Source organism: Anabas testudineus, chromosome 14 (genome assembly GCF_900324465.2).
Source record: "Anabas testudineus chromosome 14, fAnaTes1.2, whole genome shotgun sequence".
Taxonomy (NCBI): Eukaryota; Metazoa; Chordata; class Actinopteri; order Anabantiformes; family Anabantidae; genus Anabas; species Anabas testudineus.
In genome coordinates this window covers 17646508-17662511 of record NC_046623.1, presented here as the reverse complement: position 1 = coordinate 17662511, position 16004 = coordinate 17646508, and the positions used below count along the sequence as shown (strand labels likewise).

At 38.8% G+C, this 16004-nt stretch overlaps 1 protein-coding gene across 2 annotated transcripts in view; it reads left to right on the top strand.

Moving 5' to 3' along the window:
- Positions 1–16004, top strand: part of fstl4 (follistatin-like 4) — a 152226-nt gene that overhangs the window by 89900 nt on the left and 46322 nt on the right. For both annotated transcript variants that reach the window (XM_026373559.1, XM_026373560.1), the window contains exons 5-6: positions 8443–8633; positions 11227–11347. In XM_026373559.1, the coding sequence (XP_026229344.1) occupies positions 8443–8633; positions 11227–11347 (312 nt within the window). The remainder of the gene's footprint in view (positions 1–8442; positions 8634–11226; positions 11348–16004) is intronic.

Sequence of the window (16004 nt, the reverse complement as noted above, 5' to 3'; positions counted from 1 at the left end):
TTATAAACAACTTCCCTCTCTGGTGGCAGATGTGTGTGACCCAGATAATTTGACATAATGAACTGAGGTGGTGACATGCAAACAGAAATGCTATATGATCTGACACCAAGCAGGGAATTCACAAATGCATGTTATTTGTTTGCGTTTTGTTAATTTCTCCCTTCATTAGTTCAGTTTTCTGGTTAATGGCCTGCTCTGCTAGTATTTCTACATGCTGGCAGAGGGAAGGACTCGAGCTGCAAACTGCTAATGAGTCCATATCAGACCACTGCTGCAAGTGCACCTTAGGGCAAACATTTGGGTATGAAGTGCAGTCAAATGTACTCTGACTTCTTGTTCAGTTTGATTTATTTATTACTTTTTAAAAAGAAAAAGTGACATAGGACACATGGTCAAAACAAAAAGTCAACTTGTTAAAAATACATTTTCCAGTTAATTAGTTAATTTTGATTACACAATATTATTGTTCACATTACTTTGTAGTTGTGCCTTTACTCAGTAAACAGCACATATGTGATACAGTTAATGAGTTTGGAATGGTTATTTAGAGGTTCAGTTATGGATGCATGACATGTAAAACACACAATTAAATTATTCCAGCAGGCACAAAAAAGTTATTATAAGTCTTATGCACATTGCATGTATATACTAGCTGGTTTAGCTTGGTTTGCATTTGCTGAAGAGAAAAAAAATCTCTCAATCCCAATCTTTTATTTTTATTTGAAGGACATCCAAATACTGTAACACTGTACTATGGTTCAATTTGAGTTGAGTAGTTGCACACACAGATAACATGATTACAGAGTCCAAAGTTCATGTTCTGTTAAAATAAATTGTTGAATAAACACTCAACATATAAAATAATAAAACACTCACATTCAGAAGTACCTTCATTTTGCAGCAATAACACAGAAAATCTGACCTGTAACATTTGCTTCTCAATTGAAGGTGCAATCAGCTGCCCCTAGTGACCTAGTAATAAACTTAAAGAATGAAAACATGGAACAAAATATCTTTACCTTTATGTAGCAACAAGCAAATGGCTGTGCTGTAATTACTAGGAGGGAAATGAATGACCACATTATCAACTGATTGCATTGTCTGTCATTAGCTCAGGGGGAAACACACTCATTATAATTGAGGGCTGTCATCAAAGTTGAAATTAGCCCCCTATGTTTGCTTCATCTGATGGTAATGAAAACACCATTGCTGTTGCATGATTGTAGAGTCTCAAATATTGCCAACCTATTCATCTTGCCTCTTGGGAAAACATCAGAGAATAAATTAATTTCCTTTACATGCAGTGTTTTCACGCTTGGAGTAATTTCTAATACAGTGAATAATTTGATTGAAGAAAAGTCACATGCATTCTTTTTAAATGTTTGCCACCATCATTTAATTCAAATGACGATTTTAATCAGTTGATAGTGTGGCAAATTCTCCATCTCTTTGAGAAATTTGTTATCTGTCAAATTACAGGTATGAATGACATTACACTTCACTGTCATCATTGCACTTTCAGCAACAGTTGATGTGCTGAAGCTGCTACATTAGTGTTGCAGACAAAAAGAACACCCTGTCAGAATTGAAGAGACACAGTATCTCACCTCTGTCACTGAAACAACGTTGTGACCTGTAGAGAAAAAAGATGAAGTCCTCTTAAGGTGTACGTTCACAGACAGAATCTAGATGAAAGATAAAACTCCAATATAAAAGGGATGAGCCTTTTTCTCTCTGTCTGAGGGGAAATAATAAAAGCAGTGTTCTCAGCATATATCCCTGCCTTCCTTTTGTTCCTTTTTTGTTTTTCACGTCAGTATTTTGTAGCAGTGATTTGCACTTGAATCACTGTAAGTGGAAGAAAAACACATTGTCTGCCATTGTCATTTAAGAGTTTATTTTTTATGCTTGATGCAACTTTTTGGTCCTTAATTATCTTTAGTTATGTAATTTGTCATTCACTTGTTTTGAGATGTTGGTTTATGATTACATTTCATAATGGCGTCAATGCAATAACCATTCATTTTTTACTTGCTTGCTGTGCTTGCAATTGAATATTAACTATTTCAGTTCATATTGTACCAACAGGTTGCATTTTGCTAAGATTAACTTTATCTAACTAACTAATTAACTAAGATTTAACAGGTGTGTGTCTGGTGCATATTAATTGAAAATAGGAGACTTTTTTTTTCTTTTTATTACCAACAATCTGTGTTGTTTTCTTTTTACCATGAGTATAATCTTTTGCCAGCCAATCCACCAATTTTACTGTCTGAGACTAACTCTTCCTAACCTTAACCAAGCAAGACTAAAGACTGAACCTGGCGAAAGTTGGTAAAGGCTGTGAGATATGGCTTAAAGTTTTAGGAACTTGTATGTACAGTGCAATTAAAGTGCATTAGCGAGGAAACCTAAGCCATAAATGCCAATACAATAATTCTTAATACAGAATTAAGTATTTATTTGTTTGTTGCCTATCTCTCAAATCTGCCATTCATTGTCTCCCTTTGAAAGTTTCTTCACAAGGTCAGTGTGGTGCAGGGTATTATTGTGCAGGGTAATATTGGATGGCGGTCCATGGTTTCCTGTTCAGTAAGGCCACATATAGCCAGAGGCGACCATCTCTCTCACCAGTACCCACATCCAAGCAATTTAAAAGCTGTATACTCGTGGGATCATCGGGCAGCAGCTTGCGGGCCTCAGCAAGGGCTGCGAAAGGCCTAGAGATTACTGTAACTTACACTGCAGGTGTTCAGGAGAGGGAAGGATGGATGCTAAAAATGTAATCAACACCTGAGCTTGTTCCTGGTTTCAATCTGTTAGCAGGAGTGGGGGCCTAGTAATTATTTTCTTTGACTAAAGCTGCTTCTCTGGGGCTCAGGGTGCAAGTGTAACTGTACTTATACTCTGTCTGTGCCATTGAGAATTTGATTATTCATTGTTGTTGATTTTGTCCTGAACAGACTTCTTTTTTGCTTTATTGGTCCTACAGGTCATCATATAGCACTGAAAGCCACTTGAGTCTCCATTAGGCGGTAGTCTGCTGCTATTACAGCTGCAACTGCATGCAGGTACAAGGCAATTTGTTGTTTGACTGGACGGCAATTTGTGGCAAACCACATATTGTGTTGTTGAGCATGACAAAATGTAGAGCAGAAAATAATAAATTGCGGTGACTGTGGTTAGGATACAGTACATTTCTGCAAGAAATGTCTTGCAAAATATCTTGGGAGAATCAAGCTAATGCAGGGGTTTTGAATTGGACTGAATTGGTTTATTCCCCAGTAGTTTTTAAAGGCCCATTAGAAATGAGAGGAAGTGTCTTTTCATTTTGCTTTATTGAGCAGTTTTTTTTCAGTTGGCTCAGTTGTTTTTTAGTTGGGTTTGTTAAATAGTGAAATTATATTAAAAAGTTTTACTGACACAACACAAATGACCCAAAGATGCATGAAAGCACTGTATGAACATTATTACAACTTGGGTCTTTTTATAGCTTTGCTATTAATTTCTTGATTCATAATATTGCCGTCACTCTCAGATATCTGCACACACTTAGGATATTCAGTGGGTAATGTCCTTGCATAGATTAACAAACTGTTAGTCCACTACATTTCCGTTGCCAAAATATGAGCCATAATATATGTCATCACTGTTTACAGACTGTAAAAGGGTCTATTAAAACAATGGGTGGCAGCAGTATAAACAATAGAAATGGTATAGAAGACTTTACTTGATTTAGAGGAGCACTAAAACCAAGGAGGGCAACAAGGCTTTCACTGGAGGCCATGCAGCTACTAAACTCTACATGTACACGTAAGTTACACTTTTCGTTAGGCTGACAGGATTCTCTGTTAGTAAGCAAGAGTGAAAGAGAGTTGGATCCAGAGGAGGAGAGAGAAAGAGATATAGGGCTGATGTGTTTAGTGCTGATGTGCAGTTTGAGAATTCAGTTCTATAAGATAGGCATGCACACAGGCAGGCAGGCAGACTGAATGCTACTGTACCATTTCTTCTTCACTGCTTTGCCAATAACTTTGGTGTTGCAATGGGTTTCTCATTTATTCTCTGCCAAGCTGCTCACACTGTGATAAGACTTCCTGAGCACACACTGATCCACTCTGCTGTATGTATCGTGAGGCAAACTGGGAGACAGCTCGCCTGTACTCAGGAAATTTAGAGGCGTCAGGGGTTATACATTAGCTGAGAAATATAGGAGTCACTTTAAACTATGAATCATCACTTTTTAATGCTTTTGATGTGGGATTATTTCTTACACTATCAATAACAAGTTCCCAAGAACAGACCCGCGTGGGATGGAAATTCACAAAGCACAAATGTTGCTTAATCTATGACTCTGACGTTGATATTTAATTCATGGCCAGCCTTGAGAGTTTACAGCTGATCTTATCAACTGACTCCTCCAATCACGGTCCGTCAGTGAGGTCTTCTATTCCTCCTCTGCTGATTATTCATGCTGCTTCCTCTTCCCCACAATATTTAACACTAGCAGAGCTGTGCAGACATATAGTAAGATAATGTCAAGGTTCTACGGTGCCTTTCCAGTCCATGGATAAGCAAACTGATTCTTAGGCGATTCCCAAGTTGAACCAGTTCTGAACTAGCTCTAGCCCAGAATTAGAATCAAGTTCATGCTGCTCAAAAAGGGTTATACCAGGGTGGAGTGCTGGCTCTGTTTTGGGTGTGCAGCTTGACCCTCTACATGTTATGGCAGAGAGGAGGATGCTGGTAAAACTCCTTTCAGTCCTAGACAATCCCTCCCACACAATGCTGAGTGTGCTGACTGGACAGAGGAGCACATTCAGCCTGAGACTGATCAGTGTCAAGTGCTCCACAGGCTGACACTGGCGATACTTTCTTCTTCTTACTATTAAACTGCCCAACGGGTATCTCCAACTGTCAACTATGGTATTGTTTTCACGCTTTTCAAACAAATCATGAGAAAGTCATGTACCTTTCCTGGCAAGGTAAACATACTGAAAATATATTACAGTAAATATTATGGAGAAGGGTATAGATTTATTTTTTCAGTCACCAAAGAAATGCTGGCTATACTATAAAGCTCACAGTAAGCCGATTTAAACAGCTGCCAACAGTGATTATGCAATACGAAGCTTTCCTGTGACTTGTGTCGCCCTTCCAAGATTGGCTCAGCTCTCTTAGACCTTGCTGCCCTCAGGAGCAAAGAGCATCCATCATATTCATAATTACCTGGAAGGGAGGTCCATCATCATCACATATTGGCTGCACACAGACAGCATTGCAGTAAATAATCCCATCATTTCAGGCAGAGAAAGTCGGGCAGACATAAATTTAACACAGAGCACTTTTACATCCTGGAAGGCATTGTAGGGAGGTTTCATCATCTGAAGGATTGATGCCTTGGATTTCCCGTCCCACCCTCCTTTTTTTTCATCCCAAACCAAGGACTCATCCAATAAGAGACATTTTTAGCTATGCACATGGATGTAAGACTTCTTATGGTTTGAATTTCTCCACTGGAATTCTGAACAAATTGTTCTGGAGACCAGCACTCGACAAAAATTTAAATTTTGTTTTTTCTTTTTCTCAACAAAGTTTATTATATGAAATATAAGACATGTTGACATACCGGGCTACATCACTTCTTTAATACTGACTTTTTTGTCTTATACAATCCATTCCCTTCAGCATTATGGGATTGTTCTTTTCTAATTCTCTGTTTGTTTTCTCCTGCGTGACATTTATAAAGTATGAGCTTGGAGGATGTTCTGAACTGCGAGGAGTAGCTTCATCTCCGGGACATTGGGCGTCCATGGAGCAAGCAGCTTCGGATCACTCACTTAAGCAGCTAACATTTCAAACAGGCAATAAAGAGAGTCCTAGTCCCTCTAGAACAATAAAACAGTGTAACAGTCAAGGGTGGATGCACTCTAATACAGACAGATATTTCTCTGCCAGTGTTGCAGCTGCAGTGCTCAGCAGAATGAGAAAGACTGAAGCAAAGGACACTCCAGCCAAGACGGAGAGTGTGATTTGTAGCATCCAGGTAGAGCATTGACCATGGATGAAAGATAAAAGTGTACCCACAGAGGTAAAGAGGTCATTAGTGTATTAAAGTAATTTATGATGTTAATCAAGCTGTTTCAGTGCAGCAACAATGGAGGATCATATCTCTCTCTACAAGTTTTTGAAATATCAGTTCTGTACATGTACAAAATGTCCTTTTAAATATCTTTTCATAATATTTTCCCTCTATATAGACACTTGCAGCAGCAGAGTTAAGTCTGAGCAAAGAGAAGATTGTTCTCTCCATATGACAAGATGTAAATCAGCGTGGGGGTGTTAATTTATTTCTGTCCTTCCAGGGCAGGGACAGGGATGACAGTTAGGTGATGATCCCTCATGTCTGATCCTTCTCACGCCTCATTCCCCTCGCTGGAATAACATTGAACAGGGATTTAGCTCAGACCTTGACTCGACTGCCTGCTTGTAGAGACGGGTGCACATTGTCTTTGCTGTGTGACTTTTCATGTAGAAGTAAAAGGGTCGCCAGTGTTGGTGTGTGTTTGTAGAAGGCACTCAGTGATTGACTTCCTTTAATTACTTAATAATAATTAAATAACATTTTGAAAGACCAAATCTGACAATTTTAAGGCTCTCTTAACGTTGGCCCAATCATTCTAATTTAATAATTTAATCATTCAAATGTGTTTTCATTTCTTTAGTGGCAACAGGTCAAGTGCGGGGGTAGTGAGGTTATAAAATATTGAGAGAGAGAGAGAGAAAATATTGAGGATCAATGTTTTGTTTTCAGGGTTTCATTAAGGAAATATAGAACAATGCTAACTTATGAAGATATTTACAGCACTGATTTAAACAAGCTTGATTGAAGTTCTCACACCTTATCACCACCTTCCAAAATGTCACATATGACTTTATAATCTTTGCTCTTAAGTTAAAGTCTGGTATAGTTCACAGACTTAAAACCACTTTTCTGTATTGAATGTGAATTAAATAAATAGAGAGCAGCATTTTAAAATTTTCATCCTTTATTGTCTTGCACTGTAAGGATTTCTTTAATTTCGCCGCACTCTGTACTTAGTACAGTGACAATAAAGAATCTTTAATCTTGAATCTTGAAGTCATGTTTTTGTTTCCTTCAGTAAATCCTCGATCATTATCCCAGTGTCAGGTCAGCCACTTGAGATGAATAGAGAATGTTTGGTCTTGGAGGAAGTTGAGGACTTAATCATGGGCCAACCTAAGGTTTTCTTTAGGATGAGGAGACACTTTATTCTCCTGGAAACCTGTAAGTGCGCACATTTTTACATATGATTGAAAATATATGCATTTTCAACATGGACTTATCCAGTAGAGCATTAGCATAAGATATTGCCTTTCTGCTGTAGCCTGGTTGATCCTTGTTGATTTCACTGCAGTGACAGTTTTGCTACCAGCTGTAGATTCACTTGGCAGCACTCCCCACTGCTATGAGGTTATAACCAAAAGGAGATACTGGGACTGAACTTCTACAGTCCTTCTTTTAGGTTTGTTGTCTCCCCTCATTTTGCATTTGTTCGCTTTGATAGTTGTTGAGTTGTCAGAAGGGATTAGGCAATGATATCCATTCCCATGTACTCTCAGAGGGGGGTCTCTTGCTCTGCCGTGATCGGGCAGGGACAACACCTCATGATTTATTCATCCTTGGGTCTTTTTCATATTTCATTTGCTAATCAGCACGCTTCTGACTTCTCACGAACACCCGCCCTCCCATCAGCATCTCTCATGCTGTCACTGGGCTCAGGTGATACTAAACCAAGGAGGGATGCAAGAGAAAAGAAAATGAAAGCCCTGTCTCCCCTTTTCCAGCATACTTGCTCTAGGATCAAGTTCCTCACACAGTGTGACAAACTTGCTTTGCATGAGTATTGATTTCAAGTGTGAAGAATAAATGCTGAGTGCTGCCCATGATTAATTTGTGGTCTTCCATTTCCTCTGCACATCCTCATCAGGCAGAGCCTTGTGCACAATCAGCAGCTAGAAAACCAGCCTGGTTTGAAACATGAGCTCTAATCCCATAGCAAAGGACGACAAGAAGCTTGAGAGGAGCTTTTGAGAGGTCTAAATGAGGATGTTTACCTTTTTGTTTTCATGTGGATTCAAGGATTACTTGTAATTAATTAGACCCCGTGCACCGAAAAGCTGTCAGACAAATTATGCAAACAAAAACTAACAATTTTTAAATGAATCAACACTCAAGGACACACACATATGCACAAATACACAAATTATCTATTCCCCTTGCCCTGGTTTCCTATCTTCCCTGTGTAAAACACACAAACACATTAAATCCATTTACAGCTGCAATCCAAAGGCTTTGGCTCGTATAATTGGGGTTAATCTAACGTCTTTTCTCCCATATCTGTGTTGTTGTTCTTGTAGGCAATGCATGCACCATGTCAGAGTATAACAAGCTGAAGAGCATGCTGCTGGATATGCAACCCAAAGTGCTGAAAAATGGAGAGCAGAACCAGCAGAGAGACATGGAAGAGAAGAGAGCCCTGGTGGACACCATGTTCAAATACCTGGATGTGAACCAGGATGGCCGGCTGATCGGTGATGAGCTGGAAAAGGTGTGTATTGAGCCAAGATGGATGAATGGGCAGAACAGTTAAGTGAGGGATATGTCTGCAGCACAGCGTAGTCACAGTAGTCAGTCATACACAGATTTTAGACAATTACCATTCTGCAACATTCTGATTTCAACATCATGAAGAACTGCTTCCAGTTGTGCATGCTTGAACCGACAGACCTGCCAAGTACCTTAAAATACTAGGACAGATGTACCTAAAAAGAAAGTTCTGTCTGCCTGTTTTCAGGGCAAACACCACACCAAATATTAAATTGGTTTAGTTTTTCTTTTGTATGTCTCTAACCCAGAGATATCATTTCTGAACACAAGGCAATTAAACTCTAAAAGGTGTTTGAGTGGCGTGTGGCATTTAGTCATTTTTTTAAACAATGAAAAATGTTTAGTGAGGTTATCGTCTCACCATGGTCTAATGGCAAAGAAGAAAAACACTGTAGAAAGAATTAGCATTGACATTTGCAAGATGAGGAAATTAAATTATTGTGGATATAATCTGGTATCAGGAAATGGACATGAGAGACTTGTGTGTAATAAGACCAACCAAATGCTATATCAGTGAATTCTGCCAGAATAGAAGGAGCCCTTTTAGTTCCTACTGCAACAGGAAGCGTAAATTGTTGCATTCTGAACAATCTGAATAGCTAACAGTGAAATTAAATCGCGTAACTCATTAAAATTAAAAGTAGCTGTACGATGCCAAAGAAAAACTTATTAGAAGATGAAAATTATAAGTGTAACATAGTCCCCAAAATACCAGAGTAATTAATTTGTTGTCTGGCTGTGGTTCTAAGTGACAACACACTTTGTCTCACTTTAACATTAAAAAGACTGAGTGATATTTGGCCTAGTTCTACTAGCAGAAATAAATAATATAATCCTGTTCGGGCAGAGAGTGCATTAAAGATCCAGTAAAAGATTTGATCAATCACTTCTGGCAATTGCTAATGCTGACATGTTGCCAGGAAGTCTTTAGATAAGTCTGTCTTATCTTGAAGGAATTCATAAATTCAGCGAAATAATGCTTTTAAGGATCAAAGCAGTTCAAAGATGAATTCTGGTCATCCATCCAGACTGTTTCCAGTTTGGGATCCGTCTATTGTCACAGATGGTGTTGGAGGGTGAAGTCCTGTACTTTGGGTTTGAAATATTCTTTTCAAATGCCCAAGGACAGATCAGTCTGTGTCATTAAACACATGGCTGCAGTCTGCTGTAGGCAGTAACAAGAAAAAAAGTTTGTCGCATCCCTTAATCTTCCATGTCACATGTGCAGCTCCATACAGAATCAATTGGAGCAGAGCAGGAAGCACAGGAACTATATTTTTAGACTTGGTGAAATTAAACATGGGAATTTTCACTTAAAATAACCACTGTGTTAAACAAACCTCAAAAGAAAATAATCTGTTTTCTTTAGATGTGAATAGCCTTAATTACTAAATTACAACATCATCTTTGTCATAGAGAACCAGCAGTGTGCTGGCTTTCATTTGTGCCTTTTAATACACCTGCCTTTCTTATATTTAGTGAGTGAAATAATAATGACCTGCTTATAAGGCTCTTCATTGATTCACCTGCTGACTCTGTATTGTATTGTTCCAGAGATGGTGGCTGTGTTTAGAGTTACTAACTTGCACAGGTTCACATACTTACTGTCTGCCCATATTCACCTATTGTTCCACAGTAAATGAGGTTTGACGATTGTATTTATGCAGAAATAGAGAAAATTCTAAAAAGCTTCTCCCCAAGCACTTAAACACAGAATCCCACTGTACCAGTCTTTGACAAATATACATTTGAGGTGAGAGTTGGGCAGTTTTATTAGTTACTGCTGTGCTTTTGCAGAAAAGCAGCATCTTTGCCAAAACATAGTGCAGTGGGAGTGTTTTTAACAGAAGCCAAGCCTCCTTTTTATCTCGCTAAAACTGCATAACATCACCTATTCGAAGATGGCTCCCCAGAGAGAGATGCATCATTAAAGTGGAAGAGAGGGCTCATAACTGACAAACAGTGGAGGAGAGACTGGTGCGTCTTTCCAGGGGAGTATCTTTGAATTAACTCAGCTTCACACACATGCACATGCATAAGCCGTAAGAGGAGAGAAATTCTTAAGATGGAAGGCAATCAGAAACAGCACTTGCATGTCAGATTACATATTTAAAACAGTCTTTTTAAACCACAAAATTACAGAGAAAAGTAAGTCAGTGTCTGTTTGTCTACATGATTGTTGGTAGGGCAGTCGCTGATGAACCTCAGGGTCAGTTGTTCGACTTCCCGTTCCTCATGTTGGGTGACTTTGGACAAAACGCCAAAACGCTGTAGCAGCACCATAATATAAAATCCACTTAGGCTAGGGTCAGAATAACGTCTATACTGAATGTTCACAGTGTGGTTCCGTCTTACAGCAGACAGCTTAAAAAAAAAGATGAAGCCAAAACATGGATAAGTAAAGGCCACAAAAAGATCTGTATCCATATATAAGAATTACCTTTATCACAACATTTTGCACAGTGAAGTTATTTGAGCAAATTTGGCTCAAACGTTAATTCATTCAGCTCATTGTTTGTGTGTTTGTGTGTTAGATCTCGTTGAAGGAGCACCTGGACGACAGCCTGTTGGAATGCACCATGCAGGACCTGCTGCGGTATGACGACTACAACAACGATGGACACCTCAGCCTCCATGAGTTCTACACAGCTTTCCGTAAGTCTTTTAAGTATTATTGTTTTTCAGTAAATTAAATTAATACTTTTTCCTGCTCGTCCTACTTTTCATCGCCTTTCCCGTGTATCAAAACAAAGATGCAAAAAATTTGTTCTGTACATTATGTCCTGTTAAACTGTCTTAAAGCAAAAGGCATAGATTGATGAAGATTCTCAGTTGTTACATAGGTTTTCTGCTGAAACCACACACTAGCATGAGCTTGTAGATAATTAGTTTTTTAAATGCCAAACATATGTCACACATTCTTTTTTAAATCCCAGTAACACAGCTTGTTTTGACCACTATTTAGAACCTGATGACATCCCATTCAGTCAGCCTCTCCACATTGGAATAAAAGTACTTCAGCCATAGATAAATTGATAATTGCACACTAGCCATGTGCTTAGACCCAGCCATGATTATAGCATCTGGAACAGACATAATAGCTTTTGGGGTTTAGGCTGAGCGACAGCTGAAAGCACTGACAGCTTCCACCTTATTAAGACCAATAATCACAGTTCACCACTAATGTTACTGTAGCATCAGCATCAAAATTGCTGGACACCATGGCAACCTTCTGCAGCTCTTCAAACTTTGCATTTTTCTTTTCCCACTGCAGTGATATCACCTAGATCTGAATCCATAATGGCAATAAAACCCAATAAAGTCGATGAATCCAGTAGTTAGCTGTGGCAGATGGCCATTTCTAAGAATCTGCCTTCAGCCTGTACAGGTCCATTAAGCCTCACCACTAATTTGGCCTCCTAATGACTGGTTTTAGTGGGAACTATCCTGCTATTATTCACGTGCAATCCCTTTACCTTCCAGATGGGCAGTGAGCAGACATTGCATGGTATTTATCTACTTACAGGCTTACCTGCAGATTTTAGACCGAGTATATCAATGCATTTTATGTTTGACAAGAAGCTGAAAGAGTAGTTTGGGGCCAATAAACAAGCTATTGATCAGATGATGCACAAGGTTAACTGTAGGGCTGCAGAAAGGCAACAGCAAGGGGGAGTAATTAATTTTGAGTGGTGCATCTGGTGTTCTGGATAATGTTGAATTGTCTACGTTTGCATGTGTGTGCATGTAACAGCAGGTGAGTCTGTTGTGTATTTTCCTGGGATACAGTCAACGTTCTCCCCAATGAGTGTTTGGGAAGCAGAGCAGCCAGGAGTCACAGGTGTGTTTAGCAGGGTGGAAACTAACAATATGGTCATAAGCTTGGAAAATACAACATGAATATTAGACCTTAGTAATGTAAGAATGTATTTTAGACTCGGGTCATCTCAGGCCGACATTTGAAATATAAGAATCAGTCATATTATACTACTGAAGGTTTGGGGGTGATGCTCTGTTCTTTCAGGAACAGTATCTCACAGTCACTGAACTTACTGTGTACTGTTATAAAACACTGATTGTTGTCTTTCCTCTGCTCATCTTTATTTTAAAATATAAAACACAGATACCACCCACCTCTATGTTTTCCACCACAAATTGAATGGAGGAGAATACGCTTGGAGAATACTCCTGAAATTATTACATTCCTATTGATTTTTCCACCTGTTTTACCTTTTACAAGCCAAGCATGTTGTTTTTGTGTACTCAGCTCTCCTTGAATGTCTTGTTGGCTGGTCTCTTTGGTAGACTCTACTTCAGCTACTACAATCGAAGAATAATTCTTACGTGATGTTACTGATGTAGCCTCAAATGCGATAGGTAATTACTTTATAAGTAACCAACAGTATGTAGAGTTATAGTTCGTTAGGTCTTGTTGTTACTGTTTTATTTGTCAGCAGAAACCTAATAAAATAATCCCTTACTGTATTGATCCTACGATGACCACTCTACCACTACGACATGAGCTACATGCTTACGAAAAAAACGAAAACTGGTAGCACTACAAATGAAAATAGGACATCATTAGTTTGTATGTGACTTCCTATTCATGAATTATTCACTTGTAGTTTTAGCCATAAAACCTAATTCTGTACTGTTACTTATATTCAAATTCTGTTCAGTAAAGCAAGGAGAAGAACAAACTCTGTGCTGCAGCAGAAGTGATCAGTTGTCGACAGAGATAACTACATAATGGCTTTAAATCAGGCATTTAGTTTGAGTTCTGTTTCCTAACATTTTTGCAGCGTCAACACTGTGTAGGAGTGGAAGGCTTTTACACATGCCCTTTGTACCTGAATTAGAACCACTGTAATTACACAGCAACAAATGTGCAGGAATTTGCCTTGGACACTGACACTGATGCCAGCCCCCAGGATGATTCATGTTAACTGTTCTGTAAAAAAATAAATAAAATACTGCATTAGCACTGACGTTGACAGGTGAGCAGGTCTGTTGGGATGTTTTTGTAGCCTGCAGACATATATATGGTCACACAAGGTCAGAGCTCTTTTGTGGATCCATGTATAGTATATAAATCCACCCTGAAGTGGTAAATTAGCAGCATGTGCATTATGTAAAGTGAGTAACCTTTTGCAAATGCAACATCCAAAAGTAGGAGGAGAGCAATAATTAATATGATTTGACTTTCTGTTATTAGTAGTTTGCTTAACATTGGAATAGTTTTATGAAGACGCAAAAACTTTATATTAATTACTTCTTTGCTTGGGCATTGTACACCAAAGAGTGCACAGACAACACAAGCTCACAACACACTGCTGCTTCTATTGTAGCTACTGAGCAGTGAGTTTGATATTTTTCTGACATACAGTGTAGTAGTATTTATCAGTATTTTAGAAAGGCTGCGAGTCTGTGTGTTCTGTTGAGTCTCTTCGGATAATCGGGGAAAAGCCTGTTAGCTGTGTGTCAAAGCTGAATGCTGGAAATGGAATTTCTGACACATCCACAACAGGATAGACTCACTACTTTAGTGTTATCGACTGTTACTCTCCAATTTACTGCGATTAAACTAGACGCCTCAGTGTGATTACGGTCAAAAAGTTGTTTTGACTCACATAGAAAAATTTGGGACTGTTGGAAACCCCCATCCTGCAGAAAGCAGCATGAAATCAGCAGAACAAAGATAAACAATGATGATCATGAAGTCAGACTCATGCCCCAGAGCCCCACTTGAATGTCATCCCAATGGCTTGTTGATTTCACTAAATTTTCATTATTGACTCGGGGTCAAAAGCCAGTAAATGGATAGAGCAGCAGTGGAGTTAAAGATTGATGGCGTGAGAAGAAAGAAATGGGACAGGAGCAGAAAAGTGTAACGAGGACATTTAAGGAGTAGATGAGAACTTTTTTATTGTTCTGTCTCTGTGTCGGCCGTCATCATGAGCTGACATTGTTTAAAAGGTCTGTGGTTAAAATCTTCTTATCACCCCTGAGAATTATCAGTCTTGGAATAAAAACCCAAGAGATCTTTCACTGAGCTTTATCTTTTTGTTTTAATAGATAAAAAATGTGTCAAGGTTGCTGATTTCCTGATCGCATTAGACAGATTTAGATTTTCTTATTTCACTAAGAATTAGGCCTGCGTATGTACTGTAATTATACAGCTTTAGCCTGTATTAGTGTATGGTAACACAACCATTAGTTTTAAAGATTTACTACAACAAGAAAATTGTCTTGTTTTTTTTATTATTTGCTAAAAAAAAAAAAAACAGCTGGTGAGCATCTAATTAGGACCAGGCTGGTTTTCTGTTGTTTCCATTTTCTTTCATTTTTCTACACATGCAGTTCTCCCCCTCTAAGCTCATTCTCTTATTTTTCTACATTCTTGCTGTGAGTGTATTTGTTTTCCATGAGGCCAAAACAGAATAATGAAAAAAAGAGCCAGTGGTGGAAGAAGAAATAAGAGCCTCCTCTTCTCTGGGGAGTAAAGCCCAGCGGGAGAAATGAGAGAAAGTGGAAACATAGGAAAGGAATGAGAAGGTTGTAATTGGTCAGCCGGTGAGAGACAAGGAAAGAGCAGTCAGGGTCAGATAAAGGTCTGGACCAGGTTTTATGTTGGAGAGAGGGATGTGCACAGGTGTGTATGTGTATCTATGCATATCATCTCATAACACTGCGAAGTGTGTGTGTGTGTATGTGTGTGTTCCCTGTGAGTTTCTGAATTAGCTCATTGTGTCTAGCTGTGCATTTCAGGGCTGTAACAAATGTCCAAATTGATTTGGTTCAGACCTAGAGTTTCAAGTCACAGTTCATAGTGTTTTGTTTAGTTTTTTTAACAAACATCATCTAGAGCGGTCAGTCAGTGGATGGGGATTGTACATTATCGGGCTCTCAGTGCTTCCGAAACACAAATGACTTACAATCTAAACTCTACCTGAAACCACCTTTGACTCCTTTGACACCGAGCCAGTTCCAGGGCTGGTTCAGATCCAGGGCTTTTTTTTTTTTTTTTTTGAAGCAGTTCTTCTTCCGATAGGTAAACAACTGACTCTCTGCCAGAAACTGGTTGTAATGTGGCACCAAATCTTTGCTAGTCTTGATCCAAGAACCACTTGTATCAGAGGCTGTGGGCTGAATTATAGTGACTATAAAGAATTGGAACAATCAGAACAGCAATCAGTAGATTAATATGACAAAAAAACACCAATACTAGTGTAAAACTAACCTGTCTCACAACAGTTTAAATCCAGTTCTCGTTCCCTTTACCAACACTTGGTTGGTTTTGATTTGAGTTTCT